Genomic DNA, 23,924 nt, shown 5'->3' with positions numbered 1-23,924 from the left:
TGTACAAAAAAATACAAAATAAAAAAAAAAAAAAAAAAAAAAAACAGACTAAAATCTTACCTTTTTGTACAGGCGTTTGACTAAACTCTACATGGTTGGCTGAGTGATAGCATTTTTGTTATAATGGAATTATTGTGGTTATTGTTATTTTTCTCTTGACATTATTCCGTCTGTTTCTGTTAAATCTTGTAATTCTGTAATTTTGTATGTTTGTTTGTTTATGTATTTGAGCACATTGAGTCCATGCTCGTTGTGTGAAATGTGCTTTATAAATAAATGTACCTTGCCTTTAAAAGGGCTCTGAGGTCTTTTATTTTGAAATGTCGGACCAGAAGCTCTATTCTTCATTGCGGCTGCTTTGACGGACGCAGCATCGTAGTTCTCCGTCCTTATGAAGGCAAAGTGTGCGTTGTCCTTTTAAACTGTCAGCCAGCCGGACTCGCCACTGCCAGGCCCGGAGCCCCAGCGGTGCGGAGGAGACATAGAGCCGGGCCGGGACTACTGTCACGATCCCCGGGCGTGAGGATCGTCCAGCCTCCCCTGCATGATCCCCTGCATGATCCCCGGCATGTGGACCTGCGGTCTCCTTGAATGACCTACACGCAGCCTACGGCGCCGCGCGGACGTGGTTCATCCCAGCTGGACACCTGCTGATCTCGGCGGCGCATTAATACACCTAAAAAAAAACAAGTCCCGGCGGGCCTGGTGCGGGACTCACGCCGACCCCGGAGCCGCTGACCCGGGACACCGGACCCGGGACGCGCCGCTAGAGGCGGAGCTGACTGGAAGTTAGTTTGGTTCAAGTCATTCAATGTTCGGAGCCGGTTACTAACCCGACGGGGGTTCCGCCAGGTGGGGGTTATAATGTACACCATCACCAGAGGTCCCAGCAAACTCGTTACACAACGGAGGACAGGTGAGTGACTCCGCAGGTTATCTAAAGCCTGAATTATGGGTCTGCGTTAAATCGACGCAGAGCCTACGGCGTAGGGTACGTACCCCTACGCCGTAGGTCATGCGTCGGTGTAACGCAGGACCATAAATCAGCCTTAAGTGTCGTGATGCAATGTGGCATCAGACCTGTTCCAGACCGCAGCGTTGACCGCTAAACTCTGGCCCTGCAGGTCCTACACAACAGGTCGAGAGCAAGTTCAACGACTCCAAACTCAAGCCCACATCTTGGCTCACGTCAAAGTAAGTCAATGTAAATGTACTTTATTTATATAGCACCTTACATCGACCTACAGGTGAACCAAAGTGCTTTACATAATAAACTACAATACAATCAGCAAAATAAAACAAGAATAAAACATATGAACATGTAAAACATCAAGAGCAAAGTATAAAAAAGGGTCGCCACACTACTGGGAATTAAAAACCAACCTTTAATAAATACGTTTTCATTTTAGATTTAAAAAGGCCCAGGTCAGAGATAGTATAGAGATAGTAGTGTCTTCATTCATTCAGCCCTTTTTTTATATTTTATTTTCTTTTTATTCCAGTAGTGTTTATCTGTATAGCAGGGGCCCAAAATACTCTGCACGTGCATTAGGGTGTGATCATGTAACACCCTGCGTGCCTGGCATCCATTATCGGACACAACCTTTCTGGGAACTTCTCACGTATTTTTCAAGTATTTTTCTTTTTTTTTTTTAAACTTGACACGATTTTTCCCAGGTCTTCCTGAGATGTCTGTGTCAGGGTTTAGTCAAAATACCACACAGACTGAGTACAATAGCTCTCTTCCAGCCACTTCTACACAGCTGTTTATAACAGCTGGTTATAGAGGGTGGAGTCAGACACGCCCCTAGATAGAAGATGTTTTAAGATGTTTAAATAAATGAAAGATTTTGGGATGTCCAGTCTCTGCTAGTTCATTGAATTACCTTTTTATTTTTATTTATTTTTATTTATTTATTTTTTTTTTAGACCTAAGTGGTTGGAGTTTTTTTTTTTTTTTCATTTATTTAGTAGTCAACAGAGGCGCCAAATTGATGCTCTCATACACGGGAAAAAAAACAATTTTCATGTTGTATCCTCTTTAAAGCACCATTTTAATTACGTTTAATAACAGTCAAAAGCACTACCCCCAATAAAATGAAGAAGTTGAGGGGAATTGCTGAAGAAACTCACACTTTTAGATACTAGTCACGGCTTTCACGCATTAGACCTCAAATTCGGCTCAGTGTGTCTGATAAAGTGGCAACTAAGTGTATTTCTAGCACAGCTGCAGCTGAAATGGAAAATAGAAAAAAATAGAGTTTGAAAACAAGTGGAGATGGTTAAATGAGGTTCTGTTTGTTCCTAGTTGAAAGGTTGTCTGGGAAAAAAGTTATCATTCATTTTTCTTCAATAAATAAACTTTTTGATGCAGACTTGGTCTATGAAGCATCGGCCTATGCTGTCAAGTAATATGAGCAAAGTCAGTTCATACTGCCGCCTGTAAACCAGCAGCACATTTGTAATATATGTGCATGTTATATTTTCATTGTCCAGCTCTCCATCCCCAAAGATTGTGTTCAATCGTGGTAACGGGAAGCGCCACAACTGTGCATCCACACAGACGAGCCAGAGCCCGCCAGACGGATTCACTCCTGCACACGAGGAAAACGTCAGATTCGTCTACGAAGGTGAGGCTCCTCGGATCGGTGAGGGGAAGGAGAACTCTCAGCCGTTTCTCAAAGTCCTGAGGACGACAGTGGAGAAAGTGGATCATCCTGCATTTTGTGTTTTTGTACTTCATTGTGGAGACGAGCAACGTTTTTTGCGTTCTGATTGTTTTATTTTCTTTCCTTTTTGATGAGTTGTAATCCACGAAATCCACTGAAAGCCTTTTTCTGAGCTTTTTTAAATGTCCTCTTGGTAAAAGGCACTTTAGAGAGTTTTGATGTAATAAACTGTCACCAGTTGGACATTCTGCTTCTACTAACTCAAATATAACTGACTGACAAAAAAAGAAGACCTGCGGCACCGAGTCCCGGAGCTAATCTATGGGTACATCTCATTAAAGACACCTCCTCATTGCCTTTAAGTTCAGTTATTGTTCTTAAATCTCTCCTTACATGTTAAGACAGCATACCATTCATCCCCTGTTAAACTGTACGCGTTTGTTGCTTATGTCTGACAGCCTTGCGTTAGCAGTAAAAGACTGGCTGAACGGTTCCCGTCTTCCACCTCCTCGTGAGGTTTATCTTTAAGTTAAGCAGGAAATCCTTCAGTCCAGATGAGAAGCATTCACCACAGACCTGTTCAGTCTTCTCACAAGGTCGCCCGCCTGCTGATTTAAATTCAAAAGCTAAAATCTGCCCTACAATATTTGTTGCTTTTGCAGTTTTCTTACACCAATTTAAAAATAACAAAAAAACAAAGTGTCAGAAATGTTTGAACGTAATGTAAAGTTCCCAAATGCAGACGTAAGTCCTCTGATAAACTCCGCGACCATGTGTGCGTGACTGTTTGCAGTATGGCAGGAGGTGGAGCAGAAGCTGGAGGACAGAGACGGGGGAGAGGCAGCTGTCGGTCAGGGGCCCGTCCAGTACACCGAGAAGACCCCCAGCACTGTGATGAAGAGTAAGTAGCTGTTTCTCGCCCTCTTTCCAATCACCTGCTGTAAAACTTCAAATAAGTTTGACAACAAAGGAAACCCAGCCTCATAAAGTCTAATGGTGCTTTGTAGTTTACGACATCCTATCAGATTACTCTCCTCCGCCCCTGTAGCACGCTGAACCTTGAACGAGTAATCTCACCTTCCCTTTACTACGAGTTTATCCTTATCTGCAGCCAGAGGGTAGCTGTTGTAATATCTGCTTTAATTTTTAACTGGCTCAGGTTTTACGCAGATCTGGTTGTTCCAGACAAACCAGTAATGGCTGGTGTGACTCGCCCTGGATCGGTCACTCACACAGCTGTCGGCTCTGGTTTTTGACAGGTTTAATTCTTCTTGACTGACTCTGCCAAAATGTCTTTCTATGGATTTGCAGTCACCCACGCCGTGGTAATCCTAGGGGGGAGAACAGAAACAAAAGGCAGCAGGATATTTTCTTGGCTGTCGTCACCTGAAAATCTGCAACAGTTCAGTTGAAACACGTAGCGATTTGTCTTTAGGGTCCAAACTGCTGGATGTGGTTTTATTCCCTCTTGTTATTTTTCTTCCTGGTAAACCAAAAATCACCAAATCACCAAACTTGATCCATAAGTTTGTAAAAAGTTAAATGACCAGTAAATGCCACTATAATAAGCAATTTTACGTTTTGGCTCATATCTTAGAAAGAAAATGGAAAAAAGAAATAAAATGAGAGGAAAAATTTAAAAGCAAAGCAAAGTCTGCCAAGACAGTTTACACAATTCTCTTAAATGTTGTTGTATATTGTCTAAAAAGACTGCTGATTTAAAAACTCCCATTTCCTACATGTCAATCCATTTTTAAGTTATGCAATAATCAAATGTGATGACTTGGCTGCAAAGGGCTGCATGGGTTGCGACTGCAGACTGAACGCAGCATGAACACAGCCGTCAATGGAAGACCAGGAGTGTTGCAGTCGTCCAACTGCAGGGGGCGCTAGAGGGCCTACATAACAGCGTTTCAAGAACGGCTTCATATAGAAATGTGACATTTTCTCTTGTCAGTCTTCTTTCATGTCATACTTTAAGGTGCCGGGTGGTTTTGGTCCTCATCTGCTGCTGAAAAACGGTCTATTTTGATGTAAAGTTCATTCATCCAGACATGTAGAAGCTATGAACCAAATATCGACCACATCGGTCACATGTTTTCATAGTTTCAAGGGTAATAGTGTGGCACAGTCCCGAAACTTTGTCCAATCATCAGTCACTATCAACGTGTTTGCCCATTAAGTAAAACGCTACAAAACGGTGAATGTAGTGAGGACGAGTTTAGTTCAGATGAATAAACATTAACACTAGGGTTGCCACCTTTCAGAAATAGAAATAAGGGACGCCCTGATTTCAGCAGCGCAGGAGCCAAAAAAAAAGCCCCAAAACTTCTAAACTGAATAAAAATGTGTTTATTTTATATGAAAAAACAAAATGCTTTGATTTAAAGTTTAAAGTGCTTTAAAAGCATTGAACTTGCATGACTGTAGAGACAGACAACCATACTAGCAACTGAAATATCCTCCTATGCTACGTATGTCCACATCAGCCCAGATGTAGAATATAGCCTACAGGTGAAGAATATGGTCTAAAAGTTAATTTATTTCAATAATTCAACTAGAATATGGTGTAAAAGTTAAGGAAAATACGGTACAAATCGTGTCCCGTATTAGTTCAATACGGGACGCAACATTTTTTTCTCAAATAAAGGACAATTCCGTATTTTACGGGACGGGTGGCAACCCTAATTAACACACTAATTCTCGATATTCTGGCCATCATGGTAACCACACATCTGGGTTAGACTTATGTACGCAGACATACTGAGAGAAAACATTTTGACTGTCTTTTTTTTTTTTACAAAAAACAAACAAACTTTAAGACCATGTTGTCTGTAGACTTTTCATCTGTTTCTCGTCAAAGGAATTTAATTTAAGGCAGAAAGGAGGCTTAGAGGTTAGCACTCACCCCCGTGACCCTGCAAAGGATAAAACGGGTATAGAAAAAGGATGGATGGAATTTAATTTATCACACGACCGAATGAATTATCAACATAACAAGCGCAGCTTTAACCCTTGCCATGGTTTGTGTGCAGACTTCGTGCCTATAGACCTTGAAGAGTGGTGGGCTCAGCGCTTCCTCGCCAACATCGCCAACCTGTCGTGACTGAAGAGCTGCGGGATGGGACGGTAAAGCTGGAGCTGATGCTCCACCGGCGACTCGTCGCGAGGGAGGCAGAATCCAGAATCTGCGGTGCTCTGCGTGAATCTGATCTGATGCTGTGCGCTTCATGCTGGTGCAACAGCAGCGACCTGAATGTGAACTCTGACAGCATTGACTTTATATTTTGCTGAGTCTGAGGACCCGTCTCTACTTGAACGACGTATGAGAAGCCGTGAGTTTTTTGTTTTCTTCCGTCTCCTCAAGTTTGCTCAGCTTGGCTGATGTTTGGATATGAAGCTACTGAAGAGGTAAAAAAGTAAAATGTTTTTCAAAAACGTGCGTGTGTGGTGGAGTTTCTTCAATGCTCATGAGGCCCGGTTACCAGCCTGATGTTTCCATGAAACATGTTGGGTATCATGAGCATCTCTGAAAGGCTTGAAATAAGGAAACTAAACTTCCTTTTTTTGTTCTTGAAGACATTTCACTTTATATATCCTAAAGGCGGGGATGTGTTTAATAAGAACTCCAGTCCCGACTTAAAGAAGAATACTAACGTCCATTAAAAGAAAATTAAACTTGCAAATCTCAGAAATTAATGTCATATTCACAACAAGAGAACAGAAACCATTAATAAAAGCTAGACCTTTTACCACAGTAGCTCATTGTGGAGTTGATGCCATGAGATTTGGTCATGTCTTCCCCAGATGCAGGTTAAAGCTCTGAATCAAGAAGCCGAATGTAATCATGACCCAGAAGCACCAGCATCCTCTGTACTCAAAAGTCTGATTCACTGATGGTGTGAAGGTGCATTAGTGCACCAGAATGGGCAGCTCGCACATCTGGAAAGGAAACGTTGCTCTCTCTAAATCTGCATTGACATGTTTTTTGTGCTTTTTTTCAGCAAGACAGTGCTCGTGTTACAACACATATGAATGTAAAATCACATGCTGCGTACATTAAAAAAAAACCTGGCTTAATAGTTTAGATCAGGGGTCCTCAACCCTGGTCCTCGAGGGCCGGTGTCCTGCATGTTTTAGATGTTTCCCTGCTTTAACACACCTGATTCTAATTAATCATCGTCATCAGCTTTTCATCCAGGGCTGCACAATTCTGTTGATGACACAGTCACTTGTATCATGGTGCAATGAAGCAGGGAAACATCTAAAACCTGCAGGGACACCGGCCCTCGAGGACCAGGGTTGAGGACCCCTGGTTTAGATGCTAAACTGACCCGCCTGCAGGTCAGACCTTTCACCAGCTAATATTTAATGGTTTAAAAAACTAAAAAAAGAGGAAAAGCCAGGACTCCCAACAGCTCAAATCCTATATCAAACAAGAGGGAGACATTTCTGTCCAAAACTCCAGCTGCTGCTCTCATTGGTTCCCAGATGCATATGAACCGTTGTTACATGCAGATGAGAAGTTACATCAGCCTGTCTCAGCTTTTTTGAGATTCTAAAATTACCTTTTCTTCCTTAAGACGGTACATTTCCTCTCTTACAACATATTTTGTTTTCTTCTTTGGATTTGGAGTCGTTCTTAGCTCAGTTGTTTAAATCTCTACAGACTGATGAACAGTTTTGTAGTCACATGCTGTGCAAGATGTCAAGCAGTTTTTGTTTTTTATTTTAAACAGAAACATGTGATGATAAATGCAACATTTGAAAGCAAAACATTTAAAATCTAAAACCTGTATTTACATAATATAACCAGTTTGCAGACAGAATGCAGGCAATTCACAAACTATCAAAGTCGTACTCTTCATAATTTAACAGTAATCTTTTCTGGCTTAAAGTTTCCTTAAGAACATCTTCAGTGTTGAAGTCCCCCCCACCATAAAACTGCCTTATGGTCAAAGTTTTAAAGCCTGGTGGAGGCAGCTTTTTTCCTGCTCCCTCCTCTTGCCCCCTTACTCGTCTTCTTGCCCCCCCTACGGCCGGGTGCAGAGTGGCCGGGCTTTGCTGTGGTGAAGGTGATGCACTGAGAGTCCAGGTAGTCCACCAGCTTGGCGGCGCCGAGGCGGATCCCCGCAGCCTTGAGCTGCTGCTGGAGCTGAGAGAGGACGAGAGGCTGGTACTGCAGGATCCGACTGTACAGGCTCGGGTCGGAGAGGATGAAGGTGCGCACCGCCTGCAGACGTTCTTGGAGGCGAGACGCGACCTGGGACGATGAGACGCCACCGTCGCTGTCTGAGTCGCCATCGGAGGAGACGATCAGCTCTGGATTGGACCTGATGAAGGAAAACAAAAAAGGCTATAAATAAATGTCCATCCAATATAAATGCATACAGAAAGCATCAGAAACAAAACTACTGAATGGAAACTCCAAACACGAAGCATTAACATATTTAACAGAGATTCATTGACTTCTTTTAATAGTTTTCATAATATACATCTCAGCTTCAATGAGTAGAACTCTTTACTGTTTAGGGCTGTTCGATTTTGCCCAAAAATAAAATCTCGATTTTTTTCTCTCAAAATCCGATTTTCGATTACGATTATTTTGTGAATTGACAAAAGGCAAAGAAATGATTTCAAACATGCTGTTTTTTTATTGAACATTTGCCCCATTGGGCTTTAAGTGCAAACTTTGCTCTTATTAAACCAAAAATGAATGAATAAAGTGCAAAACTCTGTAAAATAAGTTGAAAAAAGTTTTAAAAAATATAATAAAATATAAAGTTTTATCTCTGAAAAAAAAAATCTGCAAATCAGCACTTGCAAACATACAGTAAGTTATATTTCCAATTAAATAAAACAAGACATTTTCTAATTAAACTAAACTGGGTCTTTGCATGCTAAATAATAATGCAACCCATGAAGGAGGTAGAGGTGTGTAATGTCAGTCATTACATTTGATATTCACATTTGCAAGTTTTTTGCAAGGAACACGAGCCGGTCTACGGCATCTGGCTTGAGGGATGCCCGGTGGCATGTTACAACGCCCCCTCCTACACTAAAGAGCCTCTCCCATGGGGCACTTGTCGCAGGTATTAAATGAAAAATCGATTTTACGAGTTTCACGTTTTAACATCGTTCTAATTACATAATCGCGATTACGATTTAAAATCGATCAATCGAACAGCCCTATTACTGTTGTTTTCACTTTCATGTTTAAGTTTTTCATGTAAATGACCAAGTAGGGGGCTGTCAGGATCCATTCATGGACAAAGATGGAGGGAACTCAGGTTTGCCCAAGAGAACCCCAGTGATGCTCAGCGTGTGTGTCCATGCACATTTCTGCCTTTGTTTGCACACACAATTTTGCTCATGAATCTGGGAAGATTCTCTTGTTTGTTTTTAAACATGATCCACACACCTCTCGGATTCATCGCTGGCGGCAGTTGAGGAGGTGTTTGACCCCTGCGAGGCCGACAGCGGCTCCGCGTCCTCCTCTAAGGACGAGGCAGCAGGTGGTCGGGGTTCTTTAAACTTCCCCGTCTGGGCGCAGGAGGCCGGTCTGCTGGGAGGGGGATTCAGCTGAGCAGAGCCGCCCGGAAAGGAGGCCTCGTCCTCGGAGTCGGAGCTCAACTGGTGTGTGTACTGGTGGATTTCCTTCAGTTTGAGGACCATCTGACGCTTTGGTAGAGGCCGAACCCCAAATCTACAAAAGGGAAGAAAGTTAAAGGCATTTGAGACAGACAGACTGTCAAATTCACAGGTTAAAACAGTCTGGGACAGAAAAACGCAGGGAGAATAAGCTGACGGCGACACCAGGGGGGCTAATCTAATCAGTCCCCCACTTAAGCACCTTTATTTAAGAAAAAGCAACATAGTGTTGGTGTAATCCTTTAAAACAAAGACAGGGGTGGGCATGAACCAACTGACCTGTTGAGTTTGTTCTTGAGCTCCGGCGTGTCCATGTCAGAGTAGTGGGGCATGGGAGTGATGGGCACCAGGTCGCGCCGGGCTTTACTGTGCGATGATACTAATGAGACATGAGCAACACGACTTGGTTTTACACTCTGATCTGAACAAATGTACAATTCCACCAATCTGAGAGTTTATTCCAGTCGTGTTTAGGGTTTAATAAACTTCACTAAAGAGGTTATTTAAAATGGATTCATGACAGATGTTGCTGTAGAGGTGTGATTACTTCCACAACATTTCAGTCATGCTATACTAACTAACATCTGCACATTAAACATATTTCACGTTAAGAATATTTATTTGTATTTACATGTATTCATTTATTCTGATATTTTCTAAGATTAAACAGATTCATAATCATGTATTTATTTAAACATAGGCCACATTCGGAAAATCAGATTCTCTACATCGTGAGCGAAGTTAATATAATATTTGACCCAGTTCTTTTATGAAACCTACTTTCACGGTTGTTTCTGTAAAATCGTCCGTTAAAATTTAGATCATGGATTTGGCTTATATACAGAGGGTTGCAAAAGTATTCACCCCCCTTGAACTTTGTGACCTTTTGCCACATTTCAGACTTCAAACATAAAGATATAAAACTGTAATTTTTTGTGAAGAATCAACATCAAATGGGACACAATCATGAAGTGGAAAGAAATGTATTGGAAATTTCAAACTTTTTTAACAAATAAAAAACTGAAAAATTGGGTGTGCAAAATGATTCACCCCCTTTACTTTCAGTGCAGCAAACTCAGTCCAGAAGTTCAGTGAGGATCTCTGAATGATCCAGTGTTGACCTAAATGACTAATGATGATAAATGGAATCCACCAGTGTGTAAACATGTCTCCGTCTAAATGCACCTGCACTGTGATCGTCTCAGAGGTCCGTTTAAAGCGCAGAGAGCATCATGAAGAACAAGGAACACACCAGGCAGGTCCCAGATACTGTTGTGGAGAAGATTGAAGCTGGATTTGGATACAAAATATTTCCCAAGCTTTAAACATCCCAAGGAGCACTGTGCAAGTGATTATATTGAAATGGAAGGAGTATCAGACCACTGTAAATCTACCAAGACCTGGCCGTCCATCTACACTTTCAGCTCATACAAGGAGAAGACTGATCAGAGATGCAGCCAAGAGGCCCATGATCACTCTGGATGAACTGCAGAGCTCTAAAGCTGAGGTGGGAGACTCTGTCCATACGACAACAATCAGTCGTATACTGCACAATTCTGGCCTTTATGGAAGAGTGGCAAGAAGAAAGCCATTTCTTAAAGATATCCATAAAGTGTCATTTAAAGTTTGCCACATGCCACCTGGGAGACACAAACATGTGGAAGAAGGTGCTCTGGTCAGATCAGACCAAAATCGAACTTTTTGGCAACAATGCAAGACGTTATGTTTGGCGTAAAAGCAACACAGCTTATCACCCTCAACACACCATCCCCTCTGTCAAACATGGTGGTGGCAGCATCATGGTTCGGGCCTGCTTTTCTTCAGCAGGGACAGGGAAGATGGTTAAAATTGATGGGAAGATGGATGGAGCCAAATACAAGACCATTCTGGAAGAAAACCTGATGGAGTCTGCAAAAGACCTGAGACTGGGACGGAGATTTGTCTTCCAATAAGACAATGATCCAAAATATAAAGCAAAATCTACAATGGAATGGTTCACAAAAACATATCCAGGTGTTAGAATGGCCAAGTCAAAGTCCAGACCTGAATCCAATGGAGAATTTGTGGAAAGAACTGAAAACTGCTGTTCACAAACGCTCTCCATCCAACCTCACTGAGCTCGAGCTGTTTTGCAAGGACGAATGGGCAAAAAGTTCAGTCTCTCGATGTGCAAAACTGATAGAGACAAACCCGAAGCGACTTACAGCTGTAATCGCAGCAAAAGGTGGCGCTACAAAGTATTAACTTAAGGGGGATGAATAATTTTGCACGCCCAATTTTTCAGTTTTTTATTTGTTAAAAAAGTTTGAAATATCCAATACATTTCGTTCCACTTCATGATTGTGTCCCACTTGATGTTGATTCTTCACAAAAAATGATAGTTTTATATCTTTATGTTTGAAGCCTGAAATGTGGCAAAAGGTCACAAAGTTCAAGGGGGGTGAATACTTTTGCAACCCTCTGTACATCAAATAGTCCTATCCTAGTGTCAGTTTTAATTAAACTGAAGATTTGTGCTGGTAAATTACAGGAACAAATATGTGTGTCATGTGAGAGGTAACAGGGTCTAAAAGTGAACGCTACCCACCTGGAGTTCTGACCCGGGCAGGTGGGTTCACCCTCTGAGATAAAGGAAGAGCCTCTCCTTCATCCTCCTCCCAGCTGTCCCATATTTTGGAGTCTAGGAGGCCGTTGTGAGTCTCTGGTGAGGTGCGTGTGACGGGGCCAGGTGGTGAGGGGATGGAGACGGGGTGTTTATGTGTCTGCAGACTGCTGGACGGTGAACTGTGACCTCGAGGTGGAGAAGGAGCAGTCACTCCCGCGTGGCCATCTATCGTCTCAACAGTGTGACGAGATGAAAGAGGTTTAGAAGTGGGAGGAGGCGAGGCCCCGGCCGTTTCTCGTTGTCGTGGGCTGGGCTCCTGCAGGCTGGACCCTCTGCTGTCTTCTAGCCTCAAACTGAAGCAGCCTGGATTGGCCTCTGCACAAATGTCAAGACCCCACGAGTCATTGAATGCGATGGGAGGCTCATCCATGGCCATGAAACTCTGTTGAAAACTGGATTCTTCAACATCTGCCTCTCCCACGTTTTCATTTCCCTCTTCAGGTTCTTCTCCATCACCCATGGATTCCTCACAGGGATTGATCTCTCTCTTTTCTTGCTCATTTCTCACCTCAATCCTCATTCGATCGACACCTGCGTTTGTGGAAACGCTGGACTCAGCAGAGGCTCGACTCTGACTGGAGGACGTGCTTTGTCTCTTTGAATTTAGATGCCCACTGCCAGAGTCAGAAGGATCGGACAAAGGCGAGAGATGGAAGCTCCCCAACTCTGGCTTTTCCGTGCTTTCTGAGGACGACGTCTCCCTTTGTTGACGAAGCCAAACTGGCTCATCCGTGTGGGTGTGGAGCAGGGAGGCAGCAGGAGGAGGAGGCGGGCGGAGCTCGGCGTGCAGGGGCGTGCTGCTGTACGGCTGGGTCTTCAGATGAAGAGGCGTATCCTGCTTTGAAGATGCTCGGGGGGAACGCTGGTGCACCAGACTTGAGAGCTGTGACAGCTTAGGTTGCAGCAGGAGACCTGCACAGTCTTCTCCATTTTTACTCTCATCACACTTTACTTTAGGACAAACGTTGACATCCAAGCTGGAGCTACTGAGAAGCTTCCCGTTCAGCTTCCGCCCGGACACGCTGCTCTCTGGAGCGCCGGTGCACGCAAGCACTTTGTGAGGACTACTGGAGGCATTCACTGGTAAAGCGGGAGAAGAGAAAAGCGGGGAGGTTTCACCTTTAGGGAACAGCTGTGTCCTGCGAATGCTGCTTTTGGTCTGAGTGGAGCTGGTCCTGGTGTTTCTGGCAGCCTGGACAGGTGTGGAAGGGACAAGCCAGGACACTTCAGGAGAACAATCTAGTGCACCACTGGGGCTCAACTCCAAACTACTGGACCCTTTCCTCTCCAAAGAAGCAACCTGGGATACCGGGTTCTGCTTAGACCTGATCTCTGTGTAGCTCTGCAGGTTCCGGGCGGCGGGACGAGGAGGCGAGAGCTCGCAGGGGCTGAGAATAGTAACCTCCATCTCGTCACTTGAATCGGACAAAACGATGAGCTCAGGTTCCTCTTTCTTTGAGGGGGAATCGCGAGACCGGGAGATACTGTGAGAACTACAGCTTTCTTGATTCAAAGACACATCCAGCTCCACACTATTTTCTCTCTCGTCTCCACAGCCGCCCTGGTCACCCCCTTGATGAGGAGACAGTCCTGCGATAGGCAGGTTGGAGGCAGTGGGTGGAGCACCAAGATCATCGTCAGGCAAACTTCCTGAAGACTGGACCACAGTCCTGCCACACAGTTGAGATGGTGCTTTTTGAGGAGTCTGCTGCTGCTTTGCCCGGGGAGAACCGGCCTTAGGTGGACCAGAGGTGGAGGAGGGACCTCCTTCCTCGTACTCACCCCACGACTCTGAGAAAAGACGCGTGTAGCCGCAGTTCAAACTAGGCTCTGGCTCAAGCTGACGGTCGAGATGCAGAGTTTTTTCACTGAGGTCTCTTTTTGGCTCGGACAATTTTGTAAACATGGTGTCTCCATCTTGCTGCTCGTCTAATCTCTCTTCCTCCTCTACACTGTCTCTCTCCTCCTTATTTCTCTGTGTGGCTGCAAACTCATAGATCTCTTCCAGCTCTTCCTCATTCACGTGTTCCTCGTGAATCTCTCTGCTCCCTGACGTGACCTCATCAGCTGCATGGTCTTCTTCCAACAGTCCACCTTCACTTCCTCCCGCTCCATCCGAGATCCCCGTGTCATCGTCATCCTCTTCGTTCCACATCGACCGGAGGAGATCCGTGAAGGCCTGGTCTGTTTGGTTGTTGTCATTCTCCTCCTCCTCGTTCATGTAGCGTTCTTCATCTCCTACAGTTGCTGCCTCCTCTCGACCGAGATGACACAGCTGCTGCAACTCCTCCAAATCGAACCTTAAAATAAGAGGCAGAAAAGAGAGAGGGAGAGGTCCTAAGAACATCAGAGAAGAAGAAAATGCCACCAACAGGAACAAGACGACACCAGTGTTGGGTCAAACTAACTTAACTTGAGCAGAGCTTGTGTGGATTTACAGGATCAAATGTGTATTGTATAAATTATTAGTGATGCAACATAACTGCACAGTAAGAATAAGCTGTCTCAATATATGTAAATAACAATTACGACATACATGTGCTTCAACATTTCAAGTAGGACTAAAACTAACAAGCCAAAGAGACTTTCAAACTTTGGAGAAAATAAATTCTTAAAGGAAAAGGAAACATTTACCAAATTAAATTGGTTTTGGTTCATATTTCCAGGGGCTTTTCAGACATCCCTCAGGTTATAGGGGAGTTTCTGAGGTCTGAATGGGTCAGACTAACCTGGATGCCAGCTCCAGCAGGTGAGGCTGCAGTGATGCTGGAGCAGAGGAGTGAGCAGTGTAGAGGTAACGCAGCAGAGCGAGCACCGCCTGCCCAGGGACGTCATTCAGCAGCACTCTCTGAGCCGCCGGCATGCCTTCCTCCTGTACCCCGAATCCACTTTCATGCACCTGTGAGGAAACCACAGGATCCTTTTAAATACCTCAGAGTATTTCAGCAGAGTACAACTACATCTACAGTATATAAGTTTGTAACTACTCATCTTCCACTTATGCTACATTTACACTACTTAACTGAATAGTAATGTGATTATTTTAATAAAAAGCCACAACAGAAGACAAGCCTAAACTGAAATGAATCTCACGTTTACACGTAGCCGGGTATTTACAAAAACGGATATTTTCCCCTCTACGTTTTCAAAAAAATCCTCGTTTACACGGACCCGCATGAAAACGCTCTTAACGTCATGCAAGCCAATCAGAATCCTGGAAAAACATCAACAAATGACACGTGTGTAACTTCCAGTTAAGGCTGATTTATGGTTCCGCGTTCAACCAACGCAGAGCCTACGGCGTAGGGTACACGGTGACGCGCACATACCTTGCGCGTCGCCGCGTACCCTACGCCGTCGATTTAACGCGGAACCATAATTCAGGCTTCATGCTGCTGGCTGACGCGCTCACAGGCTTGAATGAGCAGGAGGCTGGACGGGGGGGGGGGGTTACTTTTAAGTGTGACTTTAGAATATAAAACAGGTAAAATACAAGAAAATATTGACGGTGGCCAAACTAATTGTAAACACAGGTCGCACACATGACGCTGGTGAGTTTCTGGTGCATAATGTGACGTTCTGAAGCTTAAATCTCCGTTTTCCTCCGTTTTCCTCCGTTTAGACGCAAACGTGAAAACGGAGTTTTTGAAAATCTCCACTTTGGCCGGAGTTTTCAGAAATGATCGTTTTTGGGGGCTTTGAGCTGCGTTTTCGTGTAAACGAACGGCCAAAACGCATGAAAACGCCTCCGTTTTTGCTCCGTGTAAACACATATCAAAGCAACCGGCCTCAGTTCTTTTACCATCTCTGCCAGCAAGGGGCAGCGCGCGTACACCATGAAGGAATGTGCAAAGTAGACGTCCCCACTGTCCACCTGCAGCTGCAAATCACTGAGCTGAGGGTTGTTCACCATGCTGCTCAGGTCCGATGCCAGCCTGGACAGCGCCACCTACAGGGGGACACCAGCACAACACACTGAGGCTGGACCGCAGGAAAAAACTCCAACATGATGAATGTCAAGTAAACGAAGGAGACAAAGTTTTTAAGCACACAACTTATCATGTGAAGTCACAAAATGTGTCTTGATAGAAATGTAAAAAATCTCCAGGGATTATAAATGTGTCTTACTGATTTATCAGCGCCTTGCTGATCATCTGTCCTCGCTGCCTGGTTGTGAGTGGCAGCTGAGGGTTTGTGGGCCGTTTCTGGCAGGAAGCCACTGGCACAGAGTTCATCCTGCTCCTCGGACTCCTCCCGGATGAAGCCGCTCAGACGCTGAACTGCAGAAAAGGAGACAATCATGAGCAAATCTGCTTGTTTAGTGAGTCACTCCTTTGAGTTCAAAGATCGCAACACTACCGTATTTTCTGGACTATAATCCGCTACTTTTTTCATAGGTTTTGAACCATGCGGCTTATACAAAGGTGCGGCTATTCTGTGGATTTTTCTTCCACCGCTCGGGGCGCTCTAACCGGAATTAGAATAAAAACTAAGACAAAATAAATGCAAAGAAGAATACGCTACTTCTTCTTTAGCAGATAGAAGTAGGTAGAAGCAGATTTCAAACAGATAAATAAATACTGGTTATTTTCTCTTGGTTCTGTCCCGTTTTAATCAGCAAAGTTGCTGCCGTGTTAAAAGACACTGTTAGGAAAGGATCTATTTAGGTACAAACATGTACATCATTTACAGTTCAAAATCCTTGTGTACATGTAGTAAATATCTAATCTAACAACATAAATATCTGCGGCTTGCATATCTTTTTTTTTTTTAAATAGAGCGGGTGCGGCTTTTATGCAGGTGCGGCTTATAGTCCAGAAAATACGTATATAATTCAGAAATTTAAAACTGCCCTCATTTTATAGCAAATTTAATCTAATGTTCTAACCAATCTAGATGATTTTTCCTGTAGAAAACACAAAGAAACAAATGCAAACTCGTTGGGAAAGCAGCATCGACAGCACATACATTCAGTTTAATATCAGTATTATTCATATTAGGCACTTTACACAATAATTCCTCTAAAAGCAGTTTACACAGAAAGAAAACAAGTTAACAAGGTTAAGATCATACTCCACTGGTAAACAAATGTTCACCATGCTGTGTGTTTTACCTTTTGCGGAGTATCCATATTGCGTCAGGGTCATACCGTCTTCAGCCAGCTCCATCAGGTCTCGCAGGGCCTGGCTGCCCACTGGGAGCTGCCCGGCCCCGGGCGTGGAGGGAGCTGAGGGGCAAGAGGCCGTCTGGGAGCAGGATGGGAGACGCTTGGTCCCTGTAACGGGAGTTCCTTCACCCACAAGCTGGACTGAAGACTCGGGCCTGCTGCTGGTACTGAGTGATGTCTAGAAGTGGAGGAGGAGAGCACTGACTTAACTCAGCTCCGACTTGCACTCAGTGCTCCAAGGAAAGCATTTGTATGTACGAAGCGTTTAAGGACTGCTTAGCTGCAAAATTAACCATTGTGCTTAAACGGGGTGCAACTGGGACTTTTAATGAATCAATCTGATTGCAATTCTGAAAAGGTGTCTTTGGTTTCTCTCACCTTTACATGTTCCCAAGGTGTGAAGAACTGCTTAAGCTCTGCAGTGTAGAAATCAGACGCACATACGCTGCCTCCATCCAGCAGCGTGCTCTTCTGCCAGAGGGGGGCAGTGCCGGTCCAGCGAGACAGAGTGCTCGGGCCCCGGGTCGGGGTGGAGGGAGAGGGGGGTCTGCTGCGGAGCAGAAGAGCAGAGACTCGCTCCTGCAGCCTCGTCAGGGCTTCCTGGGGATCCTGAACGAGGAGAAGCGGAGGAGGACGGTGGATGGGGGCCTTTTTCCTCTTCCCCCGCCCCTTACCTGCACAAGGAGAGGAATGAGTGCAATCTGCAATAAAGTACGTCTTTGAACTGACACACTGACACACAATTGTAAAGACACTGCTACACCTTAACGGAAGGACTTTGGGGAAGTCTACTAAGTCAAGCATAAAATCTAGTTTCACTATGTTATTCGGCTTTGTTCATGTATAATTTACCAAACTTTTGTTGTAATAATTCTACAGAGAAATGATGAGGTAAATTTGAGTGCAGGATATAACCTATTACGTGTTTTTTTTTTTTTTTTTTTTTATTTATTTATTTCGTGCATGGTGGTCAATCTACACACCCATGACCAAAAATGAGCAGGATGAAGACAAGTCTTATTTTACCTGCCCCTTATTAAATACCAAAACAAAAAGAACAGTCAATGTAACCAATATTTACAAAAATATACACTTAAATCGAACCAACCATATATATTAATAATACTGCTTAAGTCCCAGTCTATTCATGATCATATAACTTAAATATTTTATCTTTATACATTTTTTTGAACCTAAGTAAATTTGTGCATTCCTTTAAATCATTCTGTAGAGAGTTCCACAGTTTTACTCCCACAACCGATGTACACATCTGCTTGAGAGTGGTCCTTGCATGCTGATGTTAGAAATTATATTTCCTTCTATGTTCTATATCTTCTGGATTTTAAAAAACAAACAACTGCTGTAGATTACTTAACATTTAAAATGGGCATGCAATGATATCAAAATTGACTAACATGAATCCAAACACCATTATATCAACACAAAACTGAAAAAAAAGCTTCAATCAAACATATTGGCTTAGTATAACTGAGCTTATAATTCAGTTAATTCAAAGTATAAAAACAGCTCTAATGTTGTGACAATTAAGTTAAACCTTCTTCGCATACAGATGGACAATTGAGCCTCAATAAAAATGACTCTACTTCGCATTTGTCCTCACATTTTTTTTGTCAATCCTTGCTGCATATCCCCACAGGCAAAGTAAGAATAGATAAATGTTTTCCCCAATAAAATCTTCCTTACCCCTTTTTTCCCCTTGGTTTTATTTTTTGTAGTGGCATGTGGCAGAGATGCCCAGTAAAATCACTAGCTATAACAAATACAAAAGCAGGCTTGATTAAATGTAATAACATGTTCAAGACAATAAAACTAATCTGAACTGAAGGTCAGCCAAGTGTATGATACAACACTATTCAAAAGACCTAGTGCAGAGCTGCAAACAATCTAAAGACCCGACCAAAACAGAGGCCAAGTGAGACTTTATCACAATTGTTATCAGTAATGATACTGTACCAGCATCTGGCCTCCACTTCAGCGCTGGGGGCTCCATCTCTAACCGTCTCGGCATCTCCTCTCTGCGCTGCTGCTTCTCCTGTTCCAGCAGGGAGGAGGACAGAGCCAGAGCCACTGCAGTCTCTTCATCCAGGGGCTCAGGCTTCTTTCTGGGTTTCTTCTTAGCTGGGAGGCCTGAATTGGTGGAACCTTTCCTTTTGGTGCTCACAGTCTGTATGCTGAAAAGAGAAAACAGAACGTGGCTCATGTAAGGTTTTATTTGGCGTCTAAGTACGTGTACACCACTAGGATATTGTCACTAATATTGTTAGGGGTGTCCTGTTATTCAATAGTCCAGAGAATGATGATATATTGTTGAGGAAAAGGTTCTCACAGGGTGTTTGCAGTAGCAGCGTTCTCCTGAGCCTGTCTCTGCAGGGCCTGCAGCAACGCAGCCGGGGAGACCCCCATATCTGAGGAGCAGCGCTTCAGGTGACTGGAGCGGCTCTTCTGGGACTTGAATTTCTTGCCGCAGATGGGACAATCGGGGACACCTGATGGTGGAGGACGAGCTGGGGCGCTCTCTTCATTCTCATCTAAGCACCTTCAATAATGGAAAACACTGATTTGAAGTTTGAGGCTTTGCAAACAATTTAGGAAACTGCGTTATTAGTTCACTATTCAGTGAGTCAATCAATTAAGGTTGATTACAGTTATTAGGGAAAAAAAAAAGAGAGTGCAAGCTTGTTGTTCAGACCTGTTTAGGTGCTGTGTGCGTCCCTCGGGGGTCATATGTGATAAGTCTCTGTGGCAGATCTGACAGAAGAAAAGGCCTCCATCCTCCAAGTCCACTGTGGCCTCTGCTGTCTCTCTGTCCAGCTCCTGTTGCAGCTGCAGGGCCAGAGCCTCATCGTTGTCCAGCGACTCCGTGCTGGGACCAGAGCCGTGGGACACTGAAGTCTCTGCCAACAAATTCAGGTTCAAGTAAGTGACATCTTGTCGTTACATTTTTGCTTTTATTTAAAATGTGATTTGATTTATGTGATACAGTAACAGATGGAGTGATCGTATCCTTTCCTTACACCCCCCCTGCCGAGTCAAGGATGTTAGAAATAATTGGTGGGGAAAAAATAAATAATCAATAAACTGACGGCAAATATCGATATTTTATTACAACACACATAATGGATTTACAAAGTTGTCACTATTGTTCTTGCACTTCAATTTGTCCAGCTGTACAGTGTTTACATTTACAAGACTAGGAGGCAGTGAGGTACTATGCAAAATTAAGTTGCTTACTGACTTTTCAGTATTAGAAACAAAGCAGCGCACTGTCCTGGTTTATATAAAACATTTTATTAATGTTCATGCACTTTAAATTTGTCCAGCTATACAGTGTTTACATTTACAAGCCTAGGAGGCAGTGAGGCTCTATACAAATACACTTTCTTTGTACATTGTATGAAGTTTTGGCATTGAATAAATGCGAACTACAGACATTTTCCTTTTTATGGGTATTTTTTCTTTTTCAGTCACAAATTGTGATATATTGTGATATTGATGAAATGTCTTACAATTGTCCGCACTATAAGGCGCACTGCATTATAAGGTGCACCTTCAATGAATGACATATTTAGAAAATGTTTCCATATATAAGGCGCACCGCATTATAAGACGCACTAAATATATGGTAAAATACCGTACTATAGAGGCTGGTATCTACCTGATGGAGCTGCACTACAGGAAATGCTACAAAATCCTACAGCAAATGCAAAAAAAAAAAAAAAAAAACAAGAAGAAAAGTACCGTATGTCAAACTTTATTAACAAAATAAAAACCAGATTTGCTCCCTCTCGTCAAAGTCGCCATTATGCGAGTCGGTGTCGCTGCTGTTGTCTTGAACGTCTGTGACGATTCCTGACGTTTTTAGCACATTACTTTGGCGACACCAACTACAGTAGCTACAATCCCCCTGACTACAGTAACAGAAATTACCGTAATGATCATCTATAAGGCGCACTGCCGGTTTTTGAGACAATTAAAGGCTTTTAGGTGCGCCTTATAATGCGGAAAATACGGTATATCAAATATTGAAGATATCGTGTATAGTGATATTATCGTTATCGTGGGCCACATATCGCCACAGTATTGAATCGTGAGTTAACAGTATCGTCCCACCCCTATTAGAAATCCACAGAAAGAACACATTTACTCACTCTGTCCTTGATCCTGTGCAGTCAGGTGACAGGTGTTGAGGTTTATCGGCCGGACCTTGTCATCGTGCACCATCTTCTGTGGATTGGCTCTCTTGAATTGTTGCATCTTCAGAAGAACTATATCTTTTGCCCTCGCATCTCCTTCACTTGGTGCCTCTACTACTACTGCTGATGCTGCTGCTGATGCTGCTGCTGATGATGATGCTGATGATGGCCCAGCAGCAGATCCAGCCTCTCCAGGTCCTCCAGGTCCTCCAGAGTCCAGCTCCTGCTCGGCTCCAGCACCAGCCGGCTGGGTCGCCGCCAGCTTCCCCCCAGAGTCTCCATGTTTCCTCCTCCTCTCGTCCCCCCCCCAGCCCTGGCTGGCCGCCTGCTGACCTGCTCTCCGGCTCGGTTTGGCCGGCTCGCCGGGCTTCTTCCGGACCCGCTTCAGCAGCCTGGAGCAGAGATCTGCGAAGTCCTGGTCGGAGTCGTCCATGCTGAGAGTCTAGTCTCTTTAAAGGGACAGCATGAGCTGTCTACATCGCTAATAAACTATTCAGATCAACGAACTAACCGGCTCGGTGGCGTGTATTCGTAACGGCATGTTTACCTCCCAGTGTGAACTTGAACACGAGTATTTATGGTGAAAACATCAGCTCGCTGTGGAAGATAACACTAAATCTTACCAGAGGCTGGTCAATTTGCTCCATATCTTTAGTTTTTCGCCTCATGGCCTGACAAGTCTGTCGCTATGATGGCACGAGCATATTTTCAACTGTGCATAGCATCATGTTTTATTAAATTGACAGCTTAAACAGGCAAGAAACAAACGGATTTGTTTTCATTTCAAACGTCCCTGCGGCTCAAACGCGTCACCGCAGACTTCCGGTCACGTGACGGTGTACGAACCAATGAGCGCCCTTTAGTCACGTGACAACCGCGCAGTCCTAGGAGTGGATGGTTTTTTCCTCCTTATATTTACCTACATCCATGATATTTACATGTAGCCTAATTAATCACGACTATGGCATCCCATAATGCTGGGGAGGATGAACATTTTATAGTAAATAAAAACGAGAGGTAGTGAAGAGTGAACGTGAACAGGGCAGGTTAAGTAAGTAAGTAAAGTTTATTCATACACCGCTTTTCACAGATATCTGTCACAAAGTGCTTTAGAATAAAAACAGTTTTGACCAATAAAATACATAGAATACATGATAGAAAAGAAAAAAATATAAAATAACTTCAAACAATGCAGTTTACATAAAAGCCTGTTTAAAAGGGTAGGTTGGCTTTTAAAAGAGCTCACAGACATAGATATAAAGGACACTTGTCACCTCCATATTACTTAATGTCGCATATTTGCGTTGCGAAATAATCCTGTCCTTTTTTTAAACAAGAACCCAGCTTGGGTAAAAAAAACTATTTAGGGACTCTGTCCATTGTCCTGTGAGGTGAGAAATGACAAGGAAGATGTTTACACGCAGTCATCGTCCATTAAAACAGCTGGGGCTGAATTTGAATTAGTTTATTTCAACAGTTCTTGATCCTGACACAGAAATACTGTACAGCATATTTCTGTAAATGACAAGAGAAAAACAGGTACCAAATATCACACCACTATTAGAATAAAAAGAACAAACAGCACGCACAAATAAATAAAAATCATGTTTAATTATTTCAAAGTCAAATTGCTGCTGGCACAAATTGCATTTTGAATCTGTCTGCATGGAGCAGAGTTCATTATTTTTTAATAATGAACAGAACTGTCTTCATTTTTGGGAAGGCTGTTATAAAACCACATCCGTACTTGCTTATTTCGATTCAGAATCACAGGAACATATTATTTATGAATTTAAAATAAAGAAACGGTGTAATCATCTAGTAACTCTGGGTGGCATCACTCTGCATCTATATATCTGAATCTTGGAACTATTCTTCACCAGTATTTTTCCTTTAAATCACATGTAAAACAAATCTCTAAGACCATAAAAATAAGGAAAATCCTGGATCAGTTGTGTGAAAAACTAGTCGATGCATTTGTGACTTGAAAATTAGACTTCAAACAATTCCTGATTAGTAATTAGTAAGCCTTTAGTTGATCCAAATTCCTGCAGCAAGATTTCTGATGAGGGCGAGTAATCACATTTCTCAAATCTTAGCTTCTCTTCCTTGATTTCTTGTTGAATCACATACGAAACTCTCAGTCGTTCTTATCTTGAATAACTTGCGGTTTTTCATATTGTCCCAACAGAGGACTTGGCTCCCCAACTGCAGGCGTACATGTGGTTCCTCAAGTCTCCTCATTGGGGGCAGTCTTCAGTTATTAGGCAAGGAAAGTTTATTTGTACAGCACATTTCAGCAACAAAGTCATTCAAGGTGCTTTACATAATCAAACCATGGAAGTAAAGAGAATTAAAGAAAAGATGAGTTACAGTGCAAAGGCATAATAAAGAAAAGTTAGACTTAAGCCAGAGTTACAATGCAGTACTTACCTATTAGGGTCATCTCTTGTGAAACCAGCTCATTTATTGTTCAAAGTACCTTTCCTACCTTTAATTTTAGGATTAGGAGATTTAAAATAGGGCTAAACACTTACCTTTTTAAGAAAGTTTATAGG

General features: G+C 43.2%; 2 protein-coding genes across 2 annotated transcripts; one reads left to right on the top strand and one right to left on the bottom strand.

The window, feature by feature from the left end:
- Nucleotides 1-356: 356 nt before the first annotated feature.
- Nucleotides 357-6,107, top strand: mcrip2 (MAPK regulated corepressor interacting protein 2). The gene is made up of 5 exons (XM_061721670.1): nucleotides 357-916; nucleotides 1,125-1,194; nucleotides 2,497-2,630; nucleotides 3,463-3,570; nucleotides 5,705-6,107. The coding sequence occupies exons 1-5, from the start codon at nucleotides 865-867 to the stop codon at nucleotides 5,773-5,775; spliced, it is 435 nt and encodes a 144-aa protein (XP_061577654.1). The 5' UTR covers nucleotides 357-864; the 3' UTR covers nucleotides 5,776-6,107.
- Nucleotides 6,108-7,417: 1,310 nt separating this feature from the next.
- Nucleotides 7,418-22,157, bottom strand: slx4 (SLX4 structure-specific endonuclease subunit homolog (S. cerevisiae)). Its single transcript, XM_061721400.1, has 13 exons — nucleotides 21,322-22,157; nucleotides 19,863-20,067; nucleotides 19,500-19,709; nucleotides 19,127-19,344; nucleotides 17,531-17,826; nucleotides 17,099-17,330; nucleotides 16,114-16,265; nucleotides 15,788-15,934; nucleotides 14,715-14,884; nucleotides 11,908-14,285; nucleotides 9,600-9,699; nucleotides 9,091-9,375; nucleotides 7,418-8,002 (listed from the first exon to the last, which is right to left on the bottom strand). The coding sequence occupies exons 1-13, from the start codon at nucleotides 21,797-21,799 to the stop codon at nucleotides 7,633-7,635; spliced, it is 5,241 nt and encodes a 1,746-aa protein (XP_061577384.1). The 5' UTR covers nucleotides 21,800-22,157; the 3' UTR covers nucleotides 7,418-7,632.
- Nucleotides 22,158-23,924: the final 1,767 nt, after the last annotated feature.

This window comes from Cololabis saira, chromosome 1 (genome assembly GCF_033807715.1).
Source record: "Cololabis saira isolate AMF1-May2022 chromosome 1, fColSai1.1, whole genome shotgun sequence".
NCBI classification, from domain to species: domain Eukaryota; kingdom Metazoa; phylum Chordata; class Actinopteri; order Beloniformes; family Belonidae; genus Cololabis; species Cololabis saira.
Note: the sequence above shows the minus strand (reverse complement) of the source record. Positions and strands in the feature narration are given on the sequence as shown.